Source organism: Plectrocnemia conspersa, unplaced genomic scaffold, assembly GCF_051122295.1.
Source record: "Plectrocnemia conspersa isolate PC_06_02 unplaced genomic scaffold, ASM5112229v1 ptg000009l, whole genome shotgun sequence".
Taxonomy (NCBI): Eukaryota; Metazoa; Arthropoda; class Insecta; order Trichoptera; family Polycentropodidae; genus Plectrocnemia; species Plectrocnemia conspersa.
In genome coordinates, this window is record NW_028277173.1 from 15,887,169 (window position 1) to 15,910,984 (window position 23,816).

The following is a 23,816-nucleotide window of genomic DNA, read 5'->3' on the forward strand; positions in this document are numbered from 1 at the left end:
GTTATGTTTGTCTTTACGATAGTTTATGATATTAAATGTATTTAAGTTTATGCTGTATAATAATTATTAAATGATTTTTTTATTAAAAAAATGTCCAAGTTGTGCTATTTGAGTGGTAGCAAAATTGCCATATTATTATCTTATTTCACTAAGCAAGTTTATTATTTTAAATAAAAAAAATGTGATTCAAAATATAATGCTAAAAAATGAAACAAGTTGTTTCATGATTGATTTTTTTAATATTTCCAATATAATAATGATATTAATTATTCAATATATTTTCTATTAACATTGTCATATATGTACAACGGAAGTACTTACTACATACATGTGGCGTAAATACAATCCATACAAATTGAACCAGTAAAGAATAGTTTAAATATAATACGAGGAATCGATTGATGAAATTGTAGCGAAATTCGATATGTAAACTGATATGAGCACAATGTACAGTTTTAATGCAAATTTATATATTTACTTGCTGTCTACGTGTTTGTAATAACTATTATTTTTATTATTATACAAAATTAACCTTAGTTTCAATAATTCCAACTGCTGGTAAAAGAAGCTCTAATCGGTCGAGTAAATAAGCATTTTTTAACGTAACAAAATTTAGATATTTCATGTATAGATACAAAAAATTCAAACATTATTTACAGGTGTATTATATAATCGATACACATATATATTATAGATCGTTTTAACATCATCAGCACCGGTATTCAAATACAATATGATACAATTTTACGACGACTTATCCATAACCCGTCCACCATCATTCGAAAAATAAATATAATATACAAAACTCAACCTTGATTGATATATTTATCGCGCGCTGAATTTGCATGTTATTCAAATGTAAATAAACATAAATTCCCCGAGAACCCATTCGTGTATTAACGAGCGTCGTCTACTGCGAAATTTCACTTTAGAATTCAATCTTCCAGAAATCGCTGGAGGCGGTGTCACTTTGCGATCAAGTGTTCGCGCTTTTCTGATTTTTAGGAGAGTTTGCCGACTGTACTGGCATCGGCGGTCCGTGGGCTGCAATGTCCTCCCGGAAAGCCAAGAAGCCTAATTGAGCATGAGAAGCTTCGTTCAAAGCTCTGGACCTGATGCAGGCCCTGTACTGCTCGACCGAGAGCTTTTGTCCTCCTGGACCTCCGGAACAAACCTGCAATAAACAAAAATGTAAATTATCGCTTTTACCAAAATTAAATTCAGAATATGGCTTAAATCAGTAATAAACCAGTCATAGTCTAGTGGACTGAAATGTAAATTGGTTAAGCTGAAATTTATTTAATAATAAACAATTCAAGCTTTTCACACTCATGCCTCGATTTACGCGGTTTCAAGAAATATCGCGTAAATCGAGGCATTAAAAATATTATTCACATTATTTTAAATTATAAACATGCAATATATTCAGTAACACGCGTGCATTACAAAAAGCAACTCAGGACACATTACATGGGCAGTGGAAGAAGTTCCATATGTAGGTGAAGTGCAATAAGTGTGAGTTAGCTATGAACAATTTATTCTAAATTAAAAAAGGAGCCACACTACATGTGTGAAATCATATATGTTTCATTTAAAGTATTTAAAAATGATTTTTCTTAATTATAAATCGAGGGAAAAATGTTTATGCTATGAAAAATTTACATCTTAAAAATAATAAGTAATAGTGTAAAGCGTTTTAAGATTTTTATACATGAAATAATTACTGCAGAAAAATTTTTAAAATATGCAATCATTTTGTGTTTGTTGATGAACTTATTTACCTGGCAAAATAACAGCAGATCAGATGAATCTTAATGAATTATAATGAACTAAAAAATAAGCCAAGTAATAGTTTGTCCTTCTTTAAATATAAGGATTTAAAATAAATAAATCGTTTGATAAATTGGTTAAAGTTTGATAGTTTTGATTACACAACTATTTGTTATCACGATTACTTTTTATTTGGCTTTTATTAACACAAGATGAGTCTGTTAAAATTAGTTTCACTTTTTAACAAATATGTAGAAACATAGCATCAACTAAAGAGATGTTCAAAATTTAAATCATTTTATTCACTATTTCATAGTGCTTAATTAGATTAAATATAATTAATCAGCACAAAAGTTTGATACTAATTTTTGAGAGACCTAGGTGCGAATTATATTTGGACCATACTGTTTTTCAATTAAAATTGGGTTATGGATGTCAAAATAAGTGTTATTTCAATCGATCATCGCTAAATATGTTTTTCTAAATTTTCCTAATCTCACGGATAAATATTATGATGAATAATTAAAATAAAATCTAGCTTATTCGTGTACAGTGATTTTAATCTGTAAATATAGTTTTTAATTAATAAAATTATCGTCACTGATTTACAGACTTTGATTTCAATCTGGTATCTCATTATCTACTTTGCAGTTATGATTTGTTTACCCCGATATAATGCATTGGGTTAACGTCTGACAATAATTAAACATGATATTTGTTTGTACTTCTTCTGCCTGTCTAACTATAAAATTTTTTAGTGATTTTTCAATACAAAGTTTTAGGTAAATATATTATAAGCAGATATCTTTATTATTTTTCCTTAAATATACATATATACAGTATGTACTAATAAATGCCTTCAAAACAAACAATTTTTGCTTCTATAAAACTAATTAATTCAAGTGGTGATAATGTCAGTTGTTACTTGTTTATTTAATTATTGTTAGATAAGATAAGTTTTTAAATTACCTAAATCTAAGTAAAATTTTAGCAATTTCTCAGATTTACTCTTGGAGCTATATACAATATATTGTAGCTGTTGAGGAATTTCAATATAAAAAAATGTGTAATAGAATCTGAATGATAGGTACTGTGTTAAATTGTATTAGTGTTTATACATTTAATAGCGTTATTGTTATATATGTATATAAAAAAAGCTATTTATATTTATTCTAAAGGATTTTTTCTATTATTTACATAAATTAGAAACTAAAACATATTAGCTTTTATATATAATATGTCTTATAATAATATGACTTTAAACGGCATGATAATAGAATGCCGAACCTTCCGCTTCAAAGTTTTCCTTAGTCGTAGAATAAATAAAAAAAATATACTTATAACTTGTGATTGAAAACCAGTGGTTTTAAAGTATTGAAATTTGTTTATCATGCAGTTTGCTAAATTTACTTAAATTAAAATGCAAAAATAAATTTACATTAATTTCATACACCATATAAATAATTGTTAAATATATATTTTAAGATTATGCTACAAGTATGTGTTACATTTGTCTTACATTTACCTTAGGATGCCATATGTGAAAAATTCCGGGGTCAGTCGCCCTAACGACTTTCATATTTGACCTCACATATTTTCTATAAAGCATCACATCTTCGCCTCCCCACCCGACAATGTCTTCGTCAAATCCCCTCACGTTCAGAAAATCAGACCTACGGACAAAGAAACACACAAATGAAGACATATTTGTTGATTCATATGACACACGCTGTACACAGGGTTGTACAAGAAAAATAATTATGAATTTATTTTAAAAATTGGATCGATTAGGTTAGTTCACTGAGGCGTATGACGTTCGTAAAGATAAAACGTCACGCAATCTGACGAAAAAAATTGAAATACTCCAATCTTCCTCGTCCGGTTGAAGGGCTTTCATTTTCTCCCACCCTCAAAAATGATTGACTTATCTTGTTAAATACAACCGAGCAGGCGTATTTTTATAATAAATCACGATCGCCGAAATTGGTCTAATAAAGTGTGCTAAAATCGAATTAAGCTCCTTGTCCGGACTTAGTGGGAATCTAAGTGTAGTTTTGAGTCGGTTAGTGGCCTTAAATGGTGTCACGTAGTTAATGGAATTAGTCCTTAAATTAGATTCACGCAACTATGCGGAGAATTTAGAGAGACATAAATAATTGCTGGTTCGTAAATTAATAAGAATAGCATTCAGATCATTTAGGAATCCAAATACATTGAGATGATTGTAAGGAAGTCCTAGAAGTTACAAAGCAACGTCGAAAACTAATTATATATCATATAAAGGCATGACACAATGAAAAATATTTCATTGTAGTGTTTTTAATAAAGGGCGTTGAGAATATGATAATAATTGCCTACAATATTCGATTATTGAAGCCAAATTCAATACGCGACAAAAGATCTTCATACTCATTCACCATTATTCAAAATACCTTTACAAGAACAATGACTAAACTAGTACAAACTATAGTTTTCTTATAAATAATTATTCAGATGTATAACCAGTTTTAATGCATTCTGTTTGCTACAAAAAATTAGTACTATCTATTATATATTAGATGCTTTAAACTTATTTGATTTTATTTCTTTTCATTATTTTTCTTTGCTAAAAACGCAAAATGGCAGTTTTATTATAAAAAATAATATCATATATGTATATATTTATATATGATATATACAATACCTATATAAGAAATATTGTTATAGAAGTTAGTATTTTTAATTAATTTGCTGAAATTTTATGTTGTTTTTAGCCGTTTTAATATATTTTAGAAATTATATTAAAATATTTAATATTATAGTGGATTTATATTTTTATATAAAATTATGATTTTAATAAAATAAGCATGAATAGTCAAATAGTAAAATTATCGATAATAAATATCAAAAATAAATAGTCTAACATATTTGTTAAAAAAATGTACAAAAAAAATATTTTTGTCATAATGATTGGCTTAGACTGGTTTATTTTTATTATTTTTTCAAGGATATTAAAATATTTTATGTAACGTTTATAATTATTATGGATAAAAAATGAATGAAGTAAAAAGTAAAAAAAAACTATTTAATAACATATATGTGTTAATAAATCTTTGTAGTATAAAAATTATTATAATATGAACTATATTTATGCTGATAATTTTAAAGAATAAAAATACACAAAAAACTGAAAAGCAATTACTTAAATTAAATATACGGTATAATTATATACTAATAATATTGTTTAAGAAAAATACTAACCAGTTTTTGTAGAGATTTCTATATTTATACACAATAGCGTGCTAAAAACGTATTATATTCGAGATCATCATATTTCGTGTATAAGTAAATGTGTTATATTTTTTTATATATATTTTTTAACTCTTAAAATAGTTATTAAAATATTTCATACAAAAAATAAAATAAAAAACTATACATAAAAGTTAATAAAACTGTATAATTTAGTCAATAGTTCCATAAAAATTGATATTCATCAATAAACTCTAAAACATTATGTGGTAAAAAAAATATTTTTAAATGATACCACCAATCAATAATTAGGTAAAATATTTTTATTTTTCAGCACACCTTTTTGGCTTTCAATACTACTAGAATACATAAAATCATTAAACTATTAAACGGTTCAATGAGTTCGTGGCCTAATTCGTTGTGGCACACTATTTTGATCACTTGTATAAGTTTTGTATGCTCGTAAAGTTGTACAGTCGATTTTTTTTTCATTATGGCCCAAATATGTTTGCCTTAAATTAAACCAATGTTATATTGTTGAATTATTAACTATTACGGCGCAGGTCTAAAGATTCCAGTTTAAGTCTATATGTTTCTTTATCATCTATAGTATGCTGTGTTCGTTTTATTATTTATTTTAAATTTAATTTTCACCGATTCGATTAAATTGAATTAAAATTCATAAAATTGCAGTTTAAATTTAAGCTCAAATGCTTTCAAATCGAAGGGAGTCGATGAAGTGAATAACTTCCATTCCGGAATATAAGAAGCACCCCCATACAATATGGCTATCTGGAGAATTTTTCGTCCCCTAGACTATAAACGTAGTGATTTCCGTCTGATCCATATAATTTTATTTTAATCTTATCAAATAGTGTCACTCCAGATTTTGTGTCAATTAGCTTATTTTAGGTATGTATACTAATTTATTTAGTTAATAACGTTTATGGGCAGATATATGACTTTACATATCCTTTACTAATCCACATTTATTTAATTATTAAATTAAACAAGTACACTGTTAAAATACAAATTTACGCCTATCAATCGAGCACAGTAGTAGTATCACTCAATTTTTATCGTTGACCCAATTTCTTGCATCCATTTCTAACTGACGATTGATAAAACTTTTCTTTTCTCAAAAAAATTTTTCTCGAAAGTCTACACGTGTGGAATCTAATATATTTGATTTGAAGGAATTAAAAAAAAATATTTTAACTGCATAAAAGTAAAAAGTATCACGTAAATCGAGGAATAAGTATAAGTATTTTTATTTGATTTTTTTTTCGAAATGTATACAATAATTATTTAGTTCATTTTTTTACCTCCATCATTTTACATATAAATACTTTTTGGTTTCGTTGCTATGAGAATAAGTTTTTTAATGTTTGTTAACCCTGAGGGGTTGTGACTTCGCAGCCAGTAAGACGCAGGTGGAAACTAGTGAGAATTTTATTAGATTATAAGCGGACCTTTATATTGCGATAGAATATGGTGGGCGAGATCGTTATTCTCTATGCAGTGGTGGAGAAGCCGGCGCAGGGATGATGTCCATGAAAAAGTATTAAAGGTATTTTAGGTGCGGCAGCGACAGTGTAGCTCAGGTTTATCCCTCTCTGCTACGGTGCTCGTATGGTAGAGTCCCTTTTGTGTGTTATTTATAAGAAACCCATATTTTTTCTAATCGTAACGGATGATCCGATTTTTGTCTAGTTTATCCTTATTGATAAATGATAACTTTTAATCAGATTAATTAGCGCGAGTTTCATATTAACCCTACAGTTTTTTTAAGTAAAAGTTGTATCATATTTTTGATAAACTTATAAGTTATGATAAATAAATGAGATGCAGAAATTTTAAATATATTGAACCAGACACTCTTAGAATATTTTAAAATGTGGTTTTTATTTTTCTCGTTAACATCAAGGACTAACCTGATAAAATAAAATAAGGAAGATTTATACGGTAATTTAACATTAGCAAAGAAGAGCCATTACATTCGATAGCAACAAATAAAACGTCTGAGAAATATATTAACATGCTTTATTTTTTATCAGTGATATATATTACGAGATTAGGGAGTGACTGGGTTGCGCAGAAAGAAAACTTCCGACACGTCCGAGTTCAAGGGGCGAGAGCGGAAAAAATAACCATTTTGGAGAGAAAATTTTGCAAGGGTAGAAAAAGTAAAATATGACCCGACGCCATCGGAGGTAGACCGTAAAATATTTTATCGAATATTTCGCTATCCGATTTCATTTAGCTCTGAGATTCTTGCAAGCCCTCCGCTCGCTAGTAATGCCATAGTGATACTAATAATGCCGGAAAGAGAATTCCATAAGATGTCATATCGGACGCGCGAACAGTCTGTTGAATGGCTTTCATATTAATTTACGACCCGGCAATTATTTATGTCGATAGAAATTTGCAGAGGGTGCATAACGTTAATGGCGTCTCAATATCATATATTAATCTAATGCATCATCTATTGAGCTAAAAATAATTTACTATGTATTGACTAGTGGTGTAATTAATATAAAGGTAGTGGATTTTATAAAAATAGGACGAATGTATAAATCTACATTAAATTATAAAAAATAATTAGACGGCTAATAATCATATTAGTAAATAAATATACAAAAGTAAATAGCGTATCTATTATTTCATTATAGTTTCTGTGCTTTAGGTTTTATTATAAATACTAAATAACAATTTCCATTATCTATATTAAGCTTGAATTCTGTTTTATACTGAGACACATTTAATGTTCGCTTAAAAAGAAATAAGATTGATAATGTCACTTTTTTTGATATGTGATTTTCCGTATTGTTGGTCGTCGATTTTTGGTCAACCGTACAAACGGTGAAGTTAGTTAAAGCGTGAAATAAGGTTGGCAATCCATCAAAGCGTGAATCGTTTGGGGAAAACTGAGGCGTCCGACATGACAAAGTTCAAATCCCCCTTCGTGCCCATTGTCATAAATCTACGAGATATGATTATTAGAGAAGACGACCCTTGTTTCTGCCATACCAGACATATACACATACATACACACGCATACGCACACATACGCAATTATAAAAAATACTACAATAATAAGAAATATCATTATTAAACTACAACGTATCAAGCAAAAAAATAACCGTTTATATTTCAATAAACATGCTGCTTTATGATATATGAATACGACATATGACTTTATATAATAGATTACCAGAGACAATATTCTATATTTTATCTAATATAATTTTCCATGCCAGTTAAGCAATTTTTTTAACATATACCGCAAATTATTCATTAGATTTAGTTCTCTCTTTGATGCAAAATAATTTTAGAGTGTTCTAATACAAGGATCGTATTTAATAATATTTTTATATATACATCCATTAAGAAGCATTTTAGCATCTCTTTACGCTCAAGATTAACAGGATCCGAATTTTTTTAAATTTTTATTATAAGAACAAAATTCTTTGGGCTAAATAAGGGTTTATATAAACCAGCTGCTTTACATAGAGACTTGGAAACTTATTTTCTGGACTTTTTAATTCAAAATATAATATAAAATAGACTTTTTCGCTGCTTAACACATTATTTACTATTATTTAAGGCAAGATAACTCGCGCGTGACGTCATCAGAGAGAGGGATAAACTTATTTTTAGTACTGTTTTTTGTATAAAATGTTTTATGAGAAAACAAGTAGAATTTTTTTATACACAGCGCATTTAATTATTTTTATTACAATTTAATGTTACAAGGTACATGTTTTATGTTGACGAAGAAAGAGTTATCAATTAAATAAAAAAAAAATGTGATGCAATTTGCATTCAAACACCCTCATCTGCGATTCACCAGAGCTGTTATGAACCAACATTATAAAAATCGCGACACTTAGTTACAAAAAAGAAGACGCCACACAGTTAAAACAGCAGAGACGAGAAAAGACCAGGATACTGCATCGATACGAGAGACACCAGAGAGCATCAAGACAGATACCAGCTGCTCCACCGAAGTCACAGCCGACAATAATACAACTTGACATGCCAGCGAATACTCTCTGACTTCCAATATCTGCCATTTCAACTCCACCACCTGATGTATGTGGAAATTTATGTATGTTTATTAAATAAACTGTCTAAACAAAACCCGAATTTTTTCATATTTTGGAAAGCTTTACCTAATCAATTAATTTGTTTACTAATGCTGGTTTGATTTGCTACTTACAAATCTAATAAAATAATATTCGCTCTATAAGCCGCAAATGAATTGCTGCTATTCTATTGCTTATATATTTATTTTATTAAATTAAATCATATACATCAAGAACTGTCATGTAAGCTCAAACACCTATATTACCCCTTTTATGTCATCATCATACATTTTTTTTAGAAATAGTTACAATGCTTTATAAATACGTGAATATTTTAGGCATCGTAATATTGAAATGCTTCGGAAGCATCTTTGGTTCAACGGTTCCTTACAAGGGTATAACAACGGTCGAGAACTTGTCGAGAGCAAGCGAACCTTGATCATGTATTCGTGGCCCTACTTTACAACAAGCCACAGATTACTCTTCTTGTCTTGTAGATTTACAAAGAAGGGATTTTCCGCTTTTGCTAGGGTCGGCCACAACTTTCCCCCTATTATACATCTGTTTAAAATCCCTTTATTAATATTAAATTTTGACATTACTAGCTGCTTCAAGTTACAAAGTTATTGTTTGGTGAAATTCAAGATGTTGAACGATGAACATCCTTTTGATGTTCAGTTTTGATAGGCGTGACACGTAAGAGGGTCATAGTAGCTTTTTAGTGACATTATAAAATATATTTTATATATTTTATAATGTCACTAAAAAGCTGATATAGTTACGTAACTAATGTACAAAATATTTTTTTTAATTTAAATATTTCTAGATGGATTTCATAAACATAATGAAAAAAATCATATTATATTTAATAAAAAATATTATAATCAAGATATTATTTCTTGTCTATTTTAGGTTATTATTATTTAACTTAACATTGCCAAAACATTTAAATAGTAGTATAAAAGTGAAAAGTAAGCAACAATAAGACTCGATTATTGTAAAATATCAAGCATTGTTTATGTTTTATTTTTTTGTATTAATGTCGAGGCTTTTTTTTCACATTTTTAGGTTATACATTTTTCACTCTCGATATCTGCAACCGATCTTATATAAACCAGAAAAAATAGTCACAGATAATTAGTAGTTTATAACAACGATCAATTTAAGGCAATCGAGTGCCATTTTGCATCAACATTGTCTTGTGCTTTATTTATGTTTATGTTCCAAATTATTTACTTTCATTTTCAAGGAAATTCAATCGCAACTTTGTTTGTATAATATTTTCTTCGAAACCTGTTTTTCGTAGTTCTTGTAGAATATCACGTAATCTATACATTATTTTTATTGTTAAGTTAAAATATTCATTGTGATGCTTTCTGTGTTGTTTAGTTTTATACATTGCAGAATTTTATTCTTCGCGGAAAGGGTTGGCGTAAATATATTATTTATTTCATATAAGCATTTATGTGGGCGTTACTTTCATTTCTATATAAATTCATCATGTATTTTTAAATTGAAACGTGTGTGCCTTTTATGATAATTTATATAACACATCACAAATTGTATTCATACATAAATGGCACATTTAATTTAACAATCAATTGTTAAAAGCAAAGAAATACATATTTTGCGTCGATAACGGAGTTGTCATTTTTTTCGTACCTGGAATTGGCCGCAAATCAATATTTATTCCGCAACCTTTTGCTGCAAAATGTACGACTAGCTATTCAGTTGGCTTATTTGTATTCAGAGCAGTGTCCGCAGCCGGCCCTGCCTTTCCAGTACAATAATTCTGAACGTATTTCCGATTCTTAAAAAAGTATGACAAAGGTGTGCCTATTTAAATTTTATTCATTATTATTTTTAAACACATTAAAAAATATTCAAATAATTTTGTTACCCTGTATATAAGTATGATAAAATTGTATTATCCATGCAATGCTTAGTAATTATTAATTATGGTTTTCTATAATATTAAATTTTACAACAACATTTAGTTACACCGAAACGATCATTACTTACGACTACAGCGTTAATATGAAAGCATAATGTGGTGTAATATGGTGAAGTTAACGTCGACCCAAATAAAAAAATATATATTTTAATATATATATATATAAATAAAACGATAATTTTCAATATACTGAAGCTGCGCAATAGCGTTATAAATATTTTAAATTAACAAAGGCTTTTATGAAGCTTGCTCTCGCAACGATTCAACAACGTGTAAAAATTTCATAAGCACTTCCAGAATATGTTCTTTTACAACCCTCTCGTATACATTATGCAGGTTACGGTTTACTTTCGTAATATATCAAAAGCGAACGAAAAATTGGTGTAATTATCATTAGGTAACACTTTCATATTCTACCATGTTATATTATTAACATATTTTTAAATAAATACGGGTAAATATAATGTTTTAATAAAAACAATACCTGTATTGACACGTCATTCCATAGCCGAAATCTCTCCAGAATCCGGTGTCTCTAGAGATGAGAAGCTGATCAGTTTCCGGAGGCACTTCTCTACCTTGTAACGTATAGACCACATGGGGATTGTAAAGACTGAAGACCACCGGATAGTAAACCTGTGAATTAAACAGTGCTATTATATTCAAAGAAATAATTACCAAATATTTGTTACAAATTAAACTTTGCAACTCCATATTCATATTAAAGTTCGGTTTATATTTTTTGCAAATTCACGAGAAAAATATTCTAATTTTTATTTGTTTCTCTTATATTTATGGTGAGTGCATATTAATTACGTAATTATTATGCAAGGAAAGCGAAATAATCTTAACATAATGTTATATAACAATGATAAATCTGATTAAGATTTGGGAAAAAATAATACTTTTAAAATAGTTTTTAGACAATATTATTTTCTGAAATTTTCATTAAGCTTTTTTAATATGATTTTGGTATATTTTGACTTACTATTTTAGAGTTATATGGTTTTATTATTTTTCAATGTAAGCTGTGTTTTTGATGTGGTATTTAGTAGAATATATTATATTACTAAATGACGACTAAGGAATTTGAAAAGTTCAATACGTCCTATATATGTAACTTTTATTAAACATTTCTGTTTGTATGATATTTTATTGTATTTGATGAAACATTTATATGTAATATATATTAAACGTACAATTAAATTATTTTGCTTATTAAACAATAAAATATGTATACGCACGAGATACGTAATTTATTGCCTGCATTTTAGTTAATTATATAAATATTAAATTATATAAATTAAAGTTTTTCTAAAAATGTTATAAAGATCAATTTAAATATTATTTACATGCATATGTACAATATATTCACTATTACACACGTAGTAACGTTTCGCAAAACGCTTAGGTTGTGTCGTATTTTTTGCATATAACTCTTATAATAAAATTTACAGCCGCTCTTTAAATTTCGCAGACTCGCTCGATAAATAACGGCACATCTAAACTTCGCCTCGGTTTAATGCACACATAAATATGAAATATCGGGGATGGTCTCTGTAAGAGTTTCTCCGCTTATCTTGCTTCCGAAATTTAATAATTACCCAATTTGAAGCAGTTAGTCAGTCGCTAACAACTTTGGCATTGCGCGAACAAGTGTTCTAACCGAGATTGACTGGCTGAACTTGGTTGCCGCGATAAAATCTGAATTATACAAGTCGTTAAAATTTGGCGCCCGTAAAAACGGTCGTAAAACGTGCACAGGGCCGGAGCGGCGTTGTTTGCCAGGGCGAAAATTAATATAAAGAGCATGTGCTCTCAAACGACCCAGGTTCAGAATTAAGACGCGCTTAATTTATTTTTATTTTTTTCATCTCAGCCTTATTAAACTTGTCACTAATTAACAAGACGCACAGTAGGATAGAAAAATTAAAAACACTCACTCATGTATATTTATGGATGTCCCAATATGGCAATTTTGACACTAAATAGCAGACGATTGACGGAAGCCATGGAGAATCTTAATCACTTTATACATACAATAAAAGAAGTCCGCAACAGATGAAATGCGTTTGAACAATTTTAAAACATCGGCATACAAAAGAAAATTTGAACTTGTTTATTATTAGATAACGTGAAAAGCAGAGAGCCCAGGTTGAATCCTTGAGGAACTCCCGAAGGGTTAAAATATTCTTTCGGCAATCAGTCATAAGTTACAAATGATTGAAATGATTCGACAATAACCGAATTAAATCATCTAAGCAACTGAAGTCTAATATTTTTTTTTAATAATAACAAATGTTGAAAGCCTTCTCAAAATTTGTATATACCACGTCTACTTAAAAATATACATCGAGAAATTTTATCACCGTTTTCTTTAAAGACAAAAGATTAGTAACAGAGAAAAGGACGTGACATAATAGGCATTTTGCATTAGAACTGTATATTTATATCAAGTACCAATAAAATATTTGTGAATTAATTAATAACTTGCACAAAATCGAGATATATCGTCGGATCAAACAATGACACTTTTAATCAATTTTAAAGCATCCATTTTTTCAGTGAACCAAGGCTTCTGTTAATTGCTAGCTTTGCAACTATTGAGTTTAATAAAATTATATTAGATTATTTAACTATTATTCAATCCCAGTTTTTTTTTAATATTTATCAAAAAAAGATGCAGTTTGTTAGTATCTACTATTTTTTTTTGCTATAATTAATCACTTAGATAATGAAAAAATATTTTAAGTTATATCCCATTTTGATGAGCAAGTCTTTTCCATATTATATATTAATTAGTAAATAAAGCTAAAGTGTTTGAACCCATAGGAATTGATTATTATTTACCTGAAAGTCAATTCCATCCCACTGTGCGGCGTCGTTAAATTTAAAGATTGCTTCGGTGACGCTTGGACATTTTATGATATTTTTATTTTAAATCGATACTCGTTTAATGTATAAAACATAAAAAATACTTTTTATTATTTTACAGGCATTTAAACAACTTTTATATTTTGTATGCAGTGTAACATTTGCAAGTAATGGCTGTTGCGAAAAGTTAAGAAATCAATAATAAAAAGTTTTTTTCGATCAAAATCATAGCTTAAATTTGTGGTATCAAATTTTACTAGATAAAGTCAAAGGGTAGAAAATTAATAATTAGTGTTACAATTAGTTTTATATAGTAGCAATGAATATTTATATTTTTTATATATAAATATATTTTATGGATAAAAGCTCTCCATTATAAATAAAAGATCTGATTAAATCAATGCTATATGTATAAACTACCTATTTTATGCATTATCAATTGTATATAATCAATTACAATAATAAATAATAAACTATCTGGATCAATATATTTGTTCTATAATAATAGTTAAACAATTAAAAAAACTCTTGTACTCTGGCTGAGAAAAAAAAATATATATATATAATATCAGCTTTTAATCTAATAATTAACGTAGGAAAAAGAAAAAATATATTCAATATATGAAAACAAGATTAAACCGCCGGCTGATTAAAATGAATAAATTCTAGTCTATTTCATAATTAGTTTCAATGGTGTTCTGGAAATTCCTCTTAAGTCATAAAGTGGTGATTTATCTTAAGCAATAAGGTGGAGAAATTTTAATTGTCTAATTAGCTTTATTTGCTTAGATATCTGAGCATTATAAATGTTATTATAACATATAATAAAAATGTTAATCTTTATAGTACTATATATATATAGATGTTATTTTTGGACAATCGCAATCACAATCATGCAAATGGCAAGAGGTAACAATAAACCTGAGCGACTCACCTTTTGACCCGGTTTCGTGTTCCACCTGCACCTATCCAAAAATCTGGCACTAAAAACTATATCCACGTCACACATAAACAGCAAAGAATCGCCGCTGTCTTCCTTGCCTGGCCAACTCCTCTCGGCACCCACCCTTAACCCCTTCCCCCTCGAAAACGTCTCGTTTAAAGCTAGCAATCGCAAATTGTTGGCACTGCCTCCACTGTTCCTGGTCACCAACACTCTAGACATGATAGCTCTGGCTTCCGATAGTCCTTCTTCGCCGAAATACACCACCGTCAGCAAAACTCTTCTATCATTCTTCAGTCCTATCTTTACGAACTTGTCCATGAAGCTCTGAAACGTGGTAGTTCTCCCCGACAGTGGCAAAATTATATGGATCAATTCCTTTTCTTTAGCCACAGGAAGCGTCTCGGTTCCTATGTGCTGAATAGGAGCAAACGGCCTCATCAATGTCACTTTAGTATAACCGTTCGGGTTGTGATAAGCACTCGTTATCTGCGGTGAACCATGATGCTCGCCACCGTGGTGACTATTATTTTTCGCGACTTTCGTCCTAAAATACAGTTCGTATTGTGTGCCCGTCGTAGGCTCTAGTCTATAAAGTCCTTCTAAAAAATCGTCCAACATGTATTTGACACTTTTCACACTCGTCGTGTTCTTATTTAAAATATCTAACGCTTTAACTAACGCCTCTAATAAGTCTTTTCTCTTGAAGCCGATCGGCTTCTCTACGACCCTTTTTCCGAGGCCCAAGTCTATCGGGTAGACCCTGCTGAAGGTGAAGTGGTTGAAGGGTATGAGCTCGTACTCGTTGTTGAGAGGCAGACCTCTCAGGATCTCTGACGAGGTGACCTGCTTGCGTATGTAGTGGGCGCACTCACTGTTACTAGCACTGATGACACTACCGGATATGTTGAGATTGACGTTGAAGTTAGATGCCTCGGGTGATAACGACTGAGACAGTACATTCGCCTGACCGCTATTGCCTAAAACAAAAAAATAAAAAAAATATTATTACCATTATAATTTATTTAAAAGGATCAAAATTGATACAATTATTATAAGTGTTAAATATAATATATATATATACACATGTTCGGAATTGATACTTTATTTATTGTATAAGTAAAAAACTCAACAAGTTGCTGAGGGTCTTAATGTAATAATAACACCTGATTTAAATTATTTTATGTATTTTAATGTAACGCATTTAATACTGTTAGCAATACACGTATGTTTGTATTATTAAAAATAATAAAGTTGAACAAAAAGATTTTGCCATAAATATAAGATAACTTAATTTAAATATAAATAATATTTTTTTTTTAATTTTTATATTTTTTACATCATCTATTTTTAACTTAATTTAAATATAAATTTAGTCTTGTTTTTTTTAAAAATGGTTGATTAATTGTATATATTTTTTATAGCATCTATTTTTTGCTAAATATTATATCTTATATAATGTTTTGTAAAACAAAATAAAATATAATGCATAGTATTTTAAACTATTTTTTATTCCAAATGATAATTAAAAATTGTTAAATAAAAAGATAGAATTTATTAGTGATAAAATCGCATCCAAAAATTGTTGCTCGATTTCTGCTGCAATGTGTATATTTTTGTAAGCTTTTTAAACAGATAAATTGAGATTCACTTATCGAGCTTTTAACCATTGGTACTGTGGCGACCACACAAATAGGTTCACATACAAAAAAGAGCAATTGTCTAATTGTTAATGACTGTGACCAAAAACGTTCATTCATTAACAATGAGACAAATATCATGGCACAAGAGGGATTTCTTTTAACCATACAACACGAGTCGTTAAGAGAATCCCTTTGTGACAAAACGGACCCAATAAATCACCACATTGCGAGCCCGATTTCTCTCAACTCCCGTATTACCAGCCGCTCGAAGAGTCACACCTGACACTCGCCGCACGCAGCAACAAGAGCCCTGAGAATCATCTACCGGCATCACCACCTGTGCCACCTTCACCGCAGTTGGGAGAAACGTCACGTCGTTAATCGTCCATTTGTCACATGTAAATATAACCTAATAAAAAGTCAATCTAGATTCACACAAGAGTCTTATTGGCCGTAAAGTCAACCACCCCTAAGGTTACGCCCTCTAAAATACAATTAATTTAGATGTCATTCTAACGACCATTTCAAACAAGTAAAAAGTAATATTAAGGCTCGAAAGTAAGACCTAACAATGAAATATATATCGAAAAAATCGATCTAGGGACTAAGCAATCACGCTAATAACACCAACAAAGATTATGTAACTAGGATTTTGATGACTGATTTGCACTAAGTTTATCATACATATTCATCAAAGTCTCTATGGTGACAATGATGTATCACGTCAAGTTTTGATCTAACAGTCAAATTATTGCTTGTATGAACCACATATAATACATCAAACATGTACCGGTGATTGGTACCTAGAAATGTTTTTGTCTATTAAAAGTAGTAATATATTTACTAATTAAAATTAAAAATGCTTTTAAGTATATATTTTCTCTTATATTTTACTTCGTCAGTATTGTACAAATTTACACAGTGTAATACTCTCAGTTTCTTAATCAGAAAAAAATGCGATTCTTATTACATTTTATCACTAAAAAATGAAATTTCTAATTATTTAGATCTTAGCTGTTTCTTCCTGCATTTATTAAATAACTTTTTTAACAGTTTACTATATCTCAGAAAAAGGCTAGTTTTTCCAGTTTTATAATATAATTTAGAAGCTGATTATTTTGCTCAATTAATACATATGAATCAGATGTACATATACATATTACTAGAACTATTTTTTGTAGGCTTGTAAGAATATCAAATAATTATTAGGTATAGAAAAATACAGCTATTTATACGACACTTAACTCGGAAAGCGTTTGTCAAAATATTCTAAGAATCATATTCTTATTTATATATTATATATCTATTTATGCAGTGAACGTGAAAAGATCTATAGTGCACACTTCTACCAGAAATTAGTACAACTATTTGTTTTTAAGTAACCGAAACACCATTCTAAATACGTATATTTTATGTTGATTAAAAACATATTATTTTGGGAACTTCATAAATGTTTACATATTTTGTAGGTGTTTGATCCAATTTGTTTATTTAGCTATCCTTATTAGAAACGTTAAACTTTTAATTTTAAAGGGGGTATATTTGATTAGACTTAAAAAGAATGTCTACTTTATGGATTTACTCTGCTGCAGTATATTACTGTCTCGAAGTTCACACTATAAGCGACAACTCACTAGACACTAGACGGATAAAGTATTAACTTCTAAACAAGATTATCTGAATCCTATTCATCGTCCCTTCATTTACGTAATCTTGTTAATATGATTACGGAAAACTATATTAAAGTATATCAAATGTAAAATTTGCTTTTACATGGGTATGCATGCTTGCACAACGTTTTATGTAAAATACTTTTTTTGTACGTACGAAAATACTGACCGTGTCTAACGACCTCAGAATAACAAGGTCGTTACGAGTGAGGTGAATTTAAAATTCCGCTTCCTTCTTCTCTCGGAGGATACCGGTAACGAGTAAATATATCAAATTATTTATGTATTTCCCTTAAAGAGAACAATTCAATTTAAAATGAGTGCCTGCTTATTTAAAAATATTTTGAAGTATAAGAAAAAATACATAATTTAGACACGTCTAAGATCATACAAAGTAAAAATTACAACTACTACATATATCATGCACAGATAAAATTTTGCGATGATATCTGTGTACATACATATGTATATATGTCATAAAGATTTGTCATTTTATATAATACAAAAAATTCAACATGTGAACTTGTCAAATGAAAATCATAATAACTAATCGGAATTGAAGATAAAATAATACATTTTCCCAGTCATATTATATGAATTCGATCTTACTAAAATTAGTACATTGCTGATTTAAAATAATTCATATTATTATAAAAAAATACATTTATCTTAGAATTGACCACAACAATAAAGGCTTATCAGGCGCAAATCTGAAAGGTTTTTTTCGACCGATTTCTTATCGGCCCGCCCTGAAAAAAATAAGGTCCGGCAATTTCGGTTCGACCGCAGCTTTTAACCAGATTGCCGAGTGGCAAACTCGTTACGTCGATCAAGGGTTGGCGACCAACGCCTTTCGCCAACCTATTCTGGGGGTGGTTAACGGGGTGGGTGGTTATAGGGGTTACGGGGTGTAGTGCAATGTCGAGACAAATCGCAGCATCGACAGCAGATTCCAATAAAAGAGACCACCAAACCGCATACAAGGTCTGCCGATCCCACGACGGGGCGCAATGCCTATTACTCGGATATAGGATATGCATAATTTAATAATAATAATAGACGGGGGGCGCATGTGTATATGCAATTCAATATACGCTTATTGATCGTGATAGTAATTACACCATTCTGGTTCTAGTTATGATGTACAACATTTAATTATCTTCATTATAACTTTGAATAATATTATTATTGCTGTTATTTTAATTTCAGAATGTCATGCAATTTACAAATTGCTATTCTTTATTAATGTGAATTTGATTTTAAAACGTTTATATACCTTACTAATATAGGTAAAACGATGAAATAGTTGTAAAGTGTATCGAATTTGCCTGCGGGTCAGAAATGCTTTGAACAGTAATGGCAAAGCAGAGAATTCCGCATATTGTATAATATAAAAGTATCTACAAGGAACTTACTTTTATTTTTTTTAATCATTTTAATTTTTTTATTATAGTTATGTAGATGTACAATAGAACAAAATATTATTACATTTTAATCATTAAATCATTACAATCCTTTAGAACAATGGTGCGAACCATTGGCTTAAAAATCATGACCACTTTATAGATTATGATTATATTATATAAAGTGTAACTTTAGATAATCAACATTTACAAAAATAAAAAAAACATACTTTAAATATGTCAAATCTTATGAAATAAGCAAGTAAGAATCTTTGTCTGATGCGAAAAATATTTGTTGTACAAATTTACTTACTTTATGATTGGAATATAATTCAATGGCAAGATAAAAAAACATTTATGATTTCACATTACCTTAATTTTTCTATAAAAGTATTTTAGTGTACGTACATAAAAATAATGAATATAAATAAATTATGTTTTATTAGTTATTTAACTCCGACGTTATTGTGGACTCTGACGAGACTATCCGGTCAGGTGTAGAAAGTACATAGCATAAATGCAAGGACCATGAGAAAAAAACTTGTCACATAGACGCGTTAAAAGCGCAATAAACAAAATGATATTCGTTTTTACGACAAACTGACAGTTATATCGAAGGATTAGTATCGTCCACGACCTTTCAAAAGTTTTTTTATAAATACCATTGTATTGCATTGACAATCACTAAAAGGTTAAAATGCGAGAGAAATAATTGCTTTGATTTTTGTTGAACTGTACCTGTTCAAATTTTACCAGTTATATTGTAACGATTTTTATCAGTCAAATATTTTTATTTAGTCTCCGCGTTAAGGGTGGCAGATTAAATAACTTATATAAGCCCATATTTTTTACTTTTGACAGAAACCTTCCTTAATATTTTTTCATTTATTTCCAACGTGCGAGAAACAAAAGTTTATTTAAACTCAAACCCAGCGAAGTTAAAACCGATACAGCAGCCGCTTCCCTCTTAACGTTAACTAAAGCTTAGCTACGACCACCAAAATCCACATTTCAAGCCGATCTTTGGTGATTACTTTATTATACAGACGCAGACAAAGCTACGAGAACAGAGCATATTTAAAATAATTACGCTCTTTATATGAATTGAAAATTTTTAATTAATTCATAAAAATTAAATTAATTAAAAAAAAATATTGTTAGCACAGACAATCCGCAAACCGAATAATCTTCACCGAGATAATCGAAAGTACACAGTATTTGACAGTCACAATGACAGTAAAATCGATATTTCAAGTCATATCTAGTTATCTATCCAATTACCAATTAAAGTTATAACCATTCATTAGTTTGTAACTAATGTAATTGTCAAACTTGAACGCCGGTTAACCTCTAGATTAAAATGTTGGTATTGTAATTTATTTAGTATTATAGGAAGAGATACAATAAAAAAGTCGAAAGGTGTCAAAAGGATTGGAAAAAGAATTTTCATCGAGAAGTTAAGAGTGTTGACGGGAAATCCTTCTAAGGCGCTCGCCATGGCAACTTATTGCATCTGCAGAAATAAAATTAAAAAGAAGCATTGCCAAGTCGACACGACAGCTCTACGGGAAATAATGAACCACCAACGCAGGCTGTCAACTTTTTTTTCAGCTGTGCGAAATATGAAATGAAATGAGAGCGAGTGTGAGGTATTCCTAGTGGCACTGCTGCACTAAGGGTGTTGAATAATTCATACAATAACATATTAAAAAATATTGAACGTTTCACTCCGATATATAATAAATAGCTTTTATTTATTTGTAGATTAATGAATTAGCATTAATAATACATTTATGCCCCGTAAATATCATTCTAAATAAAGTCTTATATAGTTCAATACAAATTATCTTTACTATGAAAATAATGTTTGTATTTTAATTAATAATCACTTTTATTTTTGTATTAAATCTAAACAAAATACCTCAATATTTATGTTTAAGAAAAACCTAATCTAAGGTATACGATTAGAACTTAAAATATTAAAAAACAATTAATTCTAAAATATAACATAGATTCATTCAACGTATTATTGTATATTTCACATTGCAGTAAATCACAATATATCGCGCATCCGAATAAAATGAGCATTTTATCCTTATTATAAATCAGAATCCACACCAATGCAGCAATAAAATAAAATATCAAGACATAAAATTCTCTATGGATGATATATTGTGCTAGACTAAATGAACGCTAAAGTAGGCAGAAAACGGATTACTGTCTCCCATTAATAAATCACAGCCAATAGACAAGTAGTAATAATTAAAGTTATTGTAAAACTTCCTTTGCAGCCCATTGCGTTACAACGGGTTAATCTTAATCAACGACTTATAAGTAAATAATGAGATACCAAATCGAAATTAACGTTTGTAAATCGGTGACATTTATTTTATATATTATAAACCATTAATATAGCTTAAAATAAAAAGATGTCTCTATACGTGATTAGATTTTAATTATTTATCACGATAATCATCTGTAAGATAAGGAAAATCTAGAAAAACCTAATCTGTGATAGTCGATCAAAAATTATAAATATATAATATATCACTATTAGACATTTAAAAAAATACGGTAAAAATTAAAAAACATTAGGGTCTATATGAGATTCGAACCAGTATGATCATATTGGTATGATAATAAACTGAAACATTTTATATTTGTAGCCTTGCGTGATATAATATGGGCAGCGCTGATGGGAATACTCTCACCCAAATGGACCAGCTAATTATGTCAGATACCGTTCAAACTTAATAGACTTGAGTATATGCATAAATCGACGCAAATTCTAATTATAGCAAAACCTTTATTGGCGGTCATTGTCATGAAAAATTTTCAGCTTTAATTTTTTGCATTATAAAATTATTGGAAAAGACTTCATCAATAAAAAAAATGAATTTGTATAAAAAAAAAACAATTTTTAACTCAACTCTTACCGATGTAATGAGTAGAATTCTTAATGCCTATCTAAGCATCTGTATAAAACTACAAACCTAATGTTTAATTTAAACCTAAACCTGCGATTTTAATATATTATCAGTTGTTTTAAAGCTATTTTGAGACTCTAAAACAATAAATCTCATTGCTATGATAGAATTTCTGTAGAGCTCAGATTGTGGAATTGAAATTTGATTACCATGACTTGTGAGGTTTACCGCTACAAATCATAATATTCATACGAAAATAATCAATGCTAGATCAGAGCTCTTCAATATTTTTGATTAAAGAGCCACACAGACTGTTTTGCCAAATCTCAAAGAATATATTATGAGACTAAACATTCTCAGAATTACGAAAATTTTACAGAAAAATTTAGTGTTTGAACTACGGATTGAAATCTCAAAAATTATTTTTTGCGAAAGTAAATATTGCCACAGGAACACAGATAATTAATGGATACCATAGTTGCAGCAGCAAAATATTTTTTTCTGAAAGACTTATTTAACTAAAATCATCAGTTTGTCAGAAAAAATTGAGGCTCGATGATAAAAAATCAATACTTAGACTAGTTCTCTTTAGCTGTAGTTTAATTTACGGATGTTTATTTTATTTATTACTGATTAATCGCAGAGTTCATAAAAAAAATGAAGCTTACGAAGAGCTTCTTGATATTCACGAAACAACCACAGGAGAAGATATTTGTACAATTTTCAAAATACTATTCGGAAAAACATTCTAAAATGAAATAAATTGAAGTTTAATATCACTAATAGTGGCAAAAAATACTTGTAAAAAAAGTGTCGATACTCAAGTATGAAAGGTCGTACAAAACGATGGTAGTTAAAAACCATTACTTGTGTTCATTCATCAGCAATCCATTTACAGAAAATGCTTCGATAGTTTTGAATCTTTTCGTATCAACTGACGAGATTTTTTTTGCTAATTGAGTTGAGAGCAAATATGAGACAGTAGCAAAAGATAAGCTCTCTTATAATTATCGTAGTCTATAATGATAATTGAAATTAATCAATTTTAAAATTACTTTAAGGCTTTGAAAATCGATAAAATATAATAGTATGTAATTAAAAATTAGTGATTTAATTTAGTGATTTAAATTACTATGTTATCTTACATTTTTATGTAGCACAAAATTATAAATATATTACACTAAGTAAAACCCAGTAATTCGATTTTTGTAGGGCTCGATCACAATAAGTACAACATTTATGCACAGCACTATTGTTTGCTTTTTCCCAACTTTAAATGAAAATTGTTTGCAAAAGTTTTTTATTGAAACTGACGA

The 23,816-nt window shown here is 29.2% G+C and overlaps 1 protein-coding gene across 4 annotated transcripts in view; it reads right to left on the reverse strand.

The window, feature by feature from the left end:
• Positions 1-219: 219 nt before the first annotated feature.
• Csgalnact (Chondroitin sulfate N-acetylgalactosaminyltransferase) overlaps positions 220-23,816 on the reverse strand; it is a 109,053-nt gene continuing 85,456 nt past the window's right edge. For 2 of the 4 annotated variants that reach the window (XM_088192170.1, XM_088192168.1), the window contains 4 exons: positions 14,849-15,837; positions 11,525-11,676; positions 3,296-3,443; positions 220-1,174 (listed from right to left, as the gene is read on the reverse strand). In XM_088192170.1, coding sequence (XP_088048296.1) covers positions 977-1,174; positions 3,296-3,443; positions 11,525-11,676; positions 14,849-15,837 — 1,487 coding nt within the window. In that variant the 3' untranslated portion in view covers positions 220-976. Of the gene's footprint in view, positions 1,175-3,289; positions 3,444-11,524; positions 11,677-14,848; positions 15,838-23,816 lie in introns of all 4 variants that reach the window. The other 2 variants (XM_088192169.1, XM_088192167.1) reach the window with 1 other exon arrangement.